At 50.8% G+C, this 8,692-nt stretch overlaps 1 protein-coding gene across 4 annotated transcripts in view; it reads right to left on the reverse strand.

Moving 5' to 3' along the window:
- Positions 1-6,531, reverse strand: part of SCAF8 (SR-related CTD associated factor 8) — a 149,248-nt gene extending 142,717 nt beyond the window's left edge. For 2 of the 4 annotated variants that reach the window (XM_058662515.1, XM_058662650.1), the window contains exon 1: positions 6,007-6,530. In XM_058662515.1, coding sequence (XP_058518498.1) covers positions 6,007-6,489 — 483 coding nt within the window. In that variant the 5' untranslated portion in view covers positions 6,490-6,530. Of the gene's footprint in view, positions 1-6,006 lie in introns of all 4 variants that reach the window. The other 2 variants (XM_058662552.1, XM_058662577.1) reach the window with 1 other exon arrangement.
- Between the last annotated feature and the right edge of the window lie 2,161 nt (positions 6,532-8,692).

Raw genomic sequence — 8,692 nt, forward strand, 5'->3', positions numbered from 1 at the left:
GCGTGTGACCGGGAGCTGCTGGACATTCCACCAGGCAAGTATCACTTCCACAACAAATAAAAATCCAGCTTAAAACATCAGCAGGGTCAAAGCTAAAAACCCTGATCCAAACTTGCGGGGAACGGGGAGGCTACCCAAAGCGTTCTTCACGTCAAGATCACGACACCTTTCAAAGATTTTCACAAGATGGAAATAAAAACACGGCTCGGCTGTTACAACTGACCATGACTCCTAGAAAATGAAAGCAGAAAAGAAAAACACAAATTCCCAGACAAACAAGGAATGTTAAAATGACAAACAGAAAAAAAAAGTTTCATAATTGCTTCAAATAAATTCTTCTGGAGTCAGGCAAAAGCATAAATTCACATTCAGATACCGAATTTTACATGCTTTTATCACACCCTTGAACAACCCATATCTATTCCTAGATATTGGTGGGAAGATTACAAAAAGTCCCAGTTAGCCTAAACACCCTCTTCTGTCACAAAACTGGAAACGGGCTTCACATCAGACAGCAAGAACATACACTGCATGTTTAAGTGACTGAACAGCCTGTACTGTATCCTGAGACAACTTACAAACAAATAAGCTAGTGGGGCCCAGCATGGCAGCCTAACGGCTAAAGACCTTGCCTTGAATCCACCAGGATCCTGTATGGGTGCCGGTTCTAATCCCAGCAGTCCCCATTCCCATCCAGCTCCCTACTTGTGGCCTGGGAAAGCAGTCGAGAATGGCCCAAAGCCTTGAAATCCTGCACCTGCATGGGAGACCCGAAGAAGCTCCGGGCTCCTGGCTTTGGATAGGCGCAGCTCCAGCCACTGCGGCCATTTGGGGAGTGAATCATCAGACAGAAGATCTTCTCACTTTCCAATGAAAATAAATCTTTAAAACAAAAATAAGCTAGTGAAAGGATCCTAGAACAAAAACAAAAAAAAGAACTTACTAAGGATTTATATACACTAAAGATGGTATAAGAGTACAGATCCTCTCAATTTATGAAGCAACATAATAAATCCCAAAATGAAGCTGAAGGCACTTCTCAGCCCCATCTCAAGCCTACAGCTTGGTCCTATTTCTTCCTACTGAGCCTCTTCACGGATCTGCATGGGCAGAGTGGGCTGCGGGGACTATAGCTATGCACAAAATCACTGACTGCTATTTGGTTATGCTAACAATTTATAATTTCGGGGCAGTATGACATCTGTATTGGGGCAGTGTTTCATTTTAAGGTGATGGGAACTCTAAAAATTCAATATGGAAGCAAAACTTACCTCCTCCAGTTATTACGTTCCCATAACTTTTACATTAGAGTTACTACACTGTTAAGATGCCTCTCCAGTTGAAATTTCACCACAGAAAAAGTAGCATGGTACCATTCTCTTCCCCTACTTATTTCAGGGAGGGGGAGGGAGGAAAAGGGAGACAGAGAGCCTCCCAGAATGACCTCTATAAGTAAGTGTGGTCATTCTACCATTTTTTAAAATTTACTTACTTCTATTCACATCAGAGAGAGCACACTCCTCACAGGTTCACTCCCTAGACACCTGCCAAAGCACGGACTGTGCCTCCCAAGTGGGCAGCAAGCCAACTAGTTCCGCCATCACTGCCGCCTCCCGAGGTCAGAGCCGGAAGTGGAACAGGGTTTCAACCAAGACCCTTCAGTGTGCGATTAACCACTGTGCCAAAAGCTCCTCCCCATGTCAGTCATTTTTAAATACTGAGTATGGAAACACTATTTATTTTATAAACTGTTGTATTCTAGCAATCAGCTGCAGCCCTCAAGTGTGCCAGCACCTTAAGCAGTCGCTTGCCAAGCATGTCAGGCAGGGAGAGCTCCACTGCCACCTGGGAGTAGCAGGTCCATGCCCAGGACCACACCCTGCTCAGGCCCAGCAGCAACCCTCACAGTCTGTTCCTCCATCACCCCAGGATTCACAGCAGTGGTTCTGGGACTAACTCTCCTCCACAATGAGGATGCTTGAAACAAAAATTAAATTTCCCCATAAAATGAGCACAGCAGGCAATTAAAAATCCATTCTTAAACCTAAATCTCATTTAACTTGTGCTAACTGAATGGAATTTACAACATAATTCCTGTACAATTAAAGGATCTAACATACTAATAGAGGTGGAAAGAATGGTAGCCACCCAGCCATACCCTTCATACAATCAGTGTCTTCACAAATGGAAATTCACCCCCCAGTCTGCACATTAAAAATCTGTATTCTTAACCTAAAAGTCACTGTCATGGGAGCCCTACATAGTGGAATGGAAACGTGACCCCCACATGCATTCCATATGGCTGAGATCCCATTGGCGGCACTTCAGACTCAGTGACGACCTGGGGAAGCACAGAGGATGGCTTAAATCCTTGGGCCCCTGCCCCTAGCTGGGAGACCTGCAAGAAGCTTTGGCTCCTAGCTTCAGACTGGCCCAGCTCCAGGAGGCTATCGCGGGCCTCTAGGGAGTGAACCAGGAGGGAAGAACTATCTCTTCTTTCTGTATAATCCTGTCTTTAAATAAAAATAAATCTCTAAAAATTATCTCTAAGGCCCAGCACAAGAGCCCACTGGCTAAATCCTTGCCTTGCAACCACTGGGGTCCCATATAGGTGCCAGTTCATATCCCAGCTACTCCACTTCTCATCCAGCTCCCTGCTTGTGGCCTGGGAAAGCAGTCAAGGACGGAACCCTGCAACCGTGTGGGAGCTTCAGATCGGCTCAGCTCTAGCCATTACAGCCACCTGGGGAGTGAACCAGTAGATGGAAAATCTTTTTCTCTTTCTTTCTCTCTGTATATCTTGTCTTTCCAATGGAAAAATAAATCTTCAAAAATATATAAATATATTCTATTTACTCATACTTACGTATTATATATAACTACGTGTGTGTATACATATATACATATGCGTGGAATATTCCTGTTTTCAAATCAGTATTCTTTAATTAAAAATCAGAAGTGGAGGAAAGCCCAGTATTGAAAAACTTAAGAATTAGCAACCCATAAAGTTATTTCCTATTTTCAATATGTCATTAAAAAAACCCTGACAAATATTTGCAATTATTCTTAGAGCTAAGTTTTGATGCTCTATGAGCAAACATAACTTTCTAAGAATACAATGCTACAAGTTCTCAGACCCAACCCAAAGAAAAATGTCAAATTCAGGGTCCTAGCGCAATGGCTCAACTGGCTAATCCTCCCCTTGTAAACCCTGAAATCTCAAAGGGATGCCAGTTTGTATCCTGGTTGCTCCACTTCCCACCCAGCTCCCTGCTTATGGCATAGGAAAAAAGTGGGAGTGGTTCAAAGCCTTGGGACCCTGCACCCACTTGCAAGACCCAGAAGAAGCTCCTGGCTTTGCATCAGCTCAGCTCTGGCTGCTATGGCTATTTGAGGAGTGAACCAACAGATGGAAAATCTGTCTCCCTTTCTCTCTATAAATACGCCTTTCAAATAAAAACAAATAAAACTTTAAAAAAATTCATTCTAAGTGCTCTAAAAACATCCTTTTAGGGACCAGTGCAATGGTATGCTAATCCTGCACCTGCAGTGCCAACATCTCATCTGGGTGCCAATCCAGCTCCCAGTGGCTCCTCTTCCTATCTAGATCCCTGCTTATGGCCTGGGGAACAGGAAAAAGGCCTGAGTCCTTGGGCCCCTGAGCCTTTGTGGGAGACCCAGAGGAAGCTGTGGCTTCATGGGAGCTCAGCCAACAGTTGTGGCTTTGTGGGGACTGCACCAGCACATGGAAGACCTGTCTCTCCTCTTGGTAAAAATCTGCCTTTCAAACAAAAGTCTCAAATTTATTTTCTCCTTCGATTCTTTTTCTTTTTTGTACTCCCCTTCACACAATTTAATCGAAAACAATCACTGAACTACTTTCTAGCACACGCCCACCTGCAATAAACATGACACAAAGCATCATTCACAGAAAATACTACCAAAACTTTCATAAGATGATGTCATCTGTTTTCTGAATCTTCAGATACACGTCCTGTCCTCAACTCTTGACCCTGTTCTACTTTCAAGCATGGTGAAACGAAAGCCCAGTAGTGATGCTCAAATACTTCTGAGTTCTCTGAAATTCATTTAGGAGGGGTGAGCAACACCGGTGCAGAAAGAGAATACCAGAAAGCTCAAGTGCCCACAGAGCAAGAGGGAAAAGCCTGGCACGCACACACACGCTGTGCCCTGGATCTTTATCAATGTTCAAATGATAAACAGTCCCTTGCTCCTCTCCTCACTCAGCTGTGACCAACTACAGTGCACCAGCCACCTGTTAATATCTTCCCTTTAAAGGGTGTGCGCGTGGTGAGGGGGGCCTCAGGATACACAGCAGAACTCTACTAGACAGATCCATCAAGATGAGGGAGTTTTAAAACCCCTTAAATGCACTGAAAACAAGCATGCTATTGTACGATTTAAGAAAAAAACAAAAAAGTAAACGCCTGCAACTGTAGCATGGCACGTTAAGCTGCCACCTGGGACAAGCCTCAGGACTCCTGCAGCAACTTGCAAATGTGCCTGGGAGAACAGCAGTAGCTGGCCCAAGTGCCTGACCCCGCCCCCCACCCACATGGGACCTGAATAAACCTCCAGGCTAAGCCGGGTAGCCCGGCCAACCTGGCAGCTTCAGGAGTGAACCAACAGATCAAAGATCCACCTCCTCCCTCCCAAACAAAATTTAAAAAAACAACCACCACCAAGAGACTTGCTTTAACAAGAGTGCTACAGCACTCCGAGCGGCAGAGCTGCAGTTGTGGTACTGCTAACAATAAATCGATCCTACTCAACATTCTACACTGCGTGCGTTAGTAAACGCTGTATACCGGAAAAATCACCTGCCCCAAGTTACCAACTAGATTCGTAAAATTAAAAGGGTTCCAATATGTTGCTCTGAATTATTTACTAAGAAGTGTGCGAAATAAGTAATAAACTCCAAGAAAAGGTTTCCCCACTAACAATCACATACTGGGTGGCCACTAGCTGCGCTAACATACTGTATCTTTCACCTCTTTGCTAAGCTTCCCAAATCCTAATCCTCAGACTAAAAAACATCTATTTTAACGAAAAGTGGTGTCTAAAAGTACTAAATGCATCAATCTGGTATTTAGTAAGTGAATTATTTACAATACTGACAATTACACTACTGGAGATTATATGTACAGTGTTTCCATTTCGAAGTTAGCATTTCCCAGAATTGACACCTAGTTACTCTCAAATTTAAGTATTGTAAGGCTCACGCAAATAGAATTAAGGCCGCTAGTGCAAACACGCAAATGCCTACGTTTAGGTCCACAAAAAGTCGGGAGTTTTTCAGTGTAAACTGTGCAAACTGCACACCTGCTTAAAAAAAAACACAAACACAAAAGCTCTCAAGTTCGAGTGGACGGCTGGATGACCGTGCAGGCTGCTGTGGGCAGCACCTGCCGTTCGCAGGCACCTTACCTTACCCTACCCTACCCTACCCTACCCTACCCTACCCTACCCTAGGCTCCTCTCCTCTCCGTGCCCTCCGGTCGCGACGGGGGGAGTCCACAGAGCGAAAACCACAGAACATCCCTGCCTGTCCAATTAGCTCAAGTCCCTGGCTGGGCCAGCTACCCTCATCAACATAAGCTACAAACACCACGAGGAGTGGGGACCGCAGAGCAGCACCGCCGGCGTGCGCCTCCAGGGACCCGGGCAGGCCTGCGGGGAGATGCGCCCCGCACCCCCAGCCTCCTAAGCCTAGGGGTCGCTCCCGCCTCGGCGGGGTGCGGGGCGAAGGGTGCAGGTTGCTTCCGCCCTGGAGGAGTACGGGGCCAGGGGTGCGGGCCGCTCCCGCCCGGTCAGGGGGGTGCGGGGCGGGCCGCGCGGGGCCCTCCGCCGCAGTCCGCCCGGGCCCGGGGGAGGGGCGCCCCGGGAGCCGCGCCCCTCCCCCCGCGGCCCCACCCGGGGAGCCCTCGGGGTCCGCGCCCACCCTCCGCGCGCGGGGCCGGCCCGGGGTGACCCGGCGATACCAACCTCGCTATTGAAGGTCTTGACGGCCTCCATGTTGTCGCTGCGGAGGCCCCGGGGCCCGGCGGCGGAAGAGGCGGCGGCCGCGGCGCCCGGGGAGCGGAGAGCGGGGGGCCGGAGCGGGGCGCCGGCGCGGGAGCGGCCACCGCCCGGGGCGGCGGCGGGAGGGCAGGCTCGGGTCGGGAAGGGCTCCCTCAGGGCCGGCGGGGCCCCGGCATGGCCGCCGGGGCGGGCGGAGCGCCGGGGTCGGCCACAGAGGCGCAGCCGGGGCGGGCCGGCGGGGGAGGGGCTGGGCCGCGGCGCCTGGGCTTCTCCGCCCCGCTTGCTCTCGCTTCCGCCGCCCGTCCGCCGCTCCCGGGCACCTACACGCCGCACTCCCTCCTCGCTTTTCCTCCGACAGGCTCCCCTCTCGCCGCCCGGGCCGCAGGAACCGGCAGCGCACGGTCCAGACACAGGAGGAAGCGCCGGCAGCAGCGGCGGCTGCGGCATCCAATATGGCGGCCCAGAGTCGGGCCGCGCAGCAGCTCGGAGCTCGGCGGCGCCCGACAGCGCGCCCCCTGGCGGCGGGACCGCGCGGGCCGCGGCCGCCGCGCACGCACCATCGAGCCTGCGCGGGCCAGAGCGTCGCTGCCCGGAGGTCCGCGCGGGCTCGGCTGGGCTGCGGGGCTGCGGGCGCCTGCACCCATGTCCCCGCGCGCCCCTGCGGCGGCGGGAGCGGCCCCTGGGGCGAGGGGTGCCTCCGCCGCCGGGGCTGGGAGAAAGCCCGTGTACGTACGTGCACATGAAGGCATTTCCGTCCCCACCACTCTGCATTGGCCTCCCCTAGCACGGGGGGGGGGGGGGGAGCTTGGGTTGCTTTGGAGAACTTTTTTTTTTTCAGCATGGTCTGCAGGGTGACAGCCAAAGAAAAGTTGCTAGTCGTCCACCTGTTCAGTAACACTGTATCCCAATGTTTGGCACGGGGGTGGGGGAGGGCCTTCTGGGAGCAAAACTCCTGGCCTGGGAGCAGCCCACTGCCGGTACGCGCGGACAATGGGGGTCCGGCACGTGCACTGGCACAAGGGGAACCCGAGGGTTAGGAGGTGTGGATTCTCCCGCAAGAATTCTGCCGTGGATTGTTTACAGAGAGCAAAACGCGCTGTATTGCAGATGGAATCAGGATCTGCTGCCTGCAAGCTGCTTGCTCGTTACCTGCTATGCAGAACAACGACGCCAGTTTTAAGAGCCAGCATTTCTTGACATTAAAAGTTAAGAGTGCTTCATTGCACCGCGAACACGCAGGCCAATTGGCGAAAGTCATCCTTCCAGCAAACATAACCGAGTTCACAGGGTGAAAACAAAAGTGCTGGCGGAATTCAACGTTGGAGGGTTGTTGGCATCCAGGCAATTGGCTGAGAACAGGTGCAGAACCCAATGGAGAGTCTTCCTGGTTGCCCCGAGGCGTCCTGCACCACGGAGAGATTGTGGACACAGGTAAAAGCTTTGCTTTTAAGGGTGGGAATCCCACATGCTGCAACAACGTCGCACCTGTCCCTGCAGCTGCCTGGTAACCCTTGGCTTGCTTCTTTGCCCAGACAATAGTAGAAGGGTTGCTGGGTTTACCATTGCAAAACTAGTGCTTAACATTGCGCTTACTCGTTGGGCTTAAACCAGCCTCCCCTAACTCAAGTCACTGCCTCCGCACAGACGTTTCTGTCCATTTTCAGATGATTGGGCAGCTCGGTGGGAGGGGCCTCTCCTGTGAGGGTTCTCCCAGTCACTGTCCAAGTCCTCATAAGGGACATTGCACACTCAGTTGGGGTCTGCACCAAGTTTTCACGTTCGGAGCACAACACTCTGGCCTATTCGGGATCATGTATCCTGACGTAATTGGGATGAATGCCGACAGAGTTACTGGGGGCTGATAGACAAAAGCGCAACACGAGCCAAAAGCTGTTACAGTTTAATAGAGTTTCCAGACCCAGAGCTCATGCCCTCAACAAGGCAGTAACCCCTCTTAAAAGCACCTGCACCCATCAACAGTTACACTAGGGGCCGAGCCCCAGCCACGCCTCTTAGAATGCAAGATTCTCTTTCAAGGGGTCAGAATTCCCCTGTGTACTGTTCAAGATGAAAATCTTCGTATCAAGGTAACTAATTGTCCAGAGGTAACTTTGGATAATTTAGTAATAGAAAGGGAACTTTTTTTTTTTTTGAATCGGCTGTGTGGGAGGGACAGTTTGGCTTGAATTGGGTTTCTCTAGATTCACCTCTTGGAGTCCTAACTGCCTGGACCTCAGATACTGCACCTGTGTTTGGACACAGTCCCTGTAAACAAAAGGGTGACTAAGCTAAAATGAGACTCAGAGCGTGGGTCCCCATCCCGTATGCCCGGGATCCCACTCAGAAGGGGACAGTGTGCCACACACAGGCCCAAGGAAACACAACATAAAACACAGGGAAAAGGTTCCATTTACACACCAAGAAAAGAGGCCTCCAAAGCAACCAAGCCTGATGCCTCCATCTCCAATTCCAAGCCCCCAGAGCTGTGAGAAAACAACTTGTGCTGTTTGGGGTACCCAGCCTGAGGTGCTTTGTTGGTAGCCCCAAAAAGTGAAGCAAGCAACGTGCAAACCACTCAGACTAAAGCCCAGTGTTTCTTTAAGCTTGCAAGCTAAAAGTATCGGGGAAAGTTGCCCAAAGTTTTCTCTAT

Source organism: Ochotona princeps, chromosome 1 (genome assembly GCF_030435755.1).
Source record: "Ochotona princeps isolate mOchPri1 chromosome 1, mOchPri1.hap1, whole genome shotgun sequence".
Classification (NCBI taxonomy): domain Eukaryota; kingdom Metazoa; phylum Chordata; class Mammalia; order Lagomorpha; family Ochotonidae; genus Ochotona; species Ochotona princeps.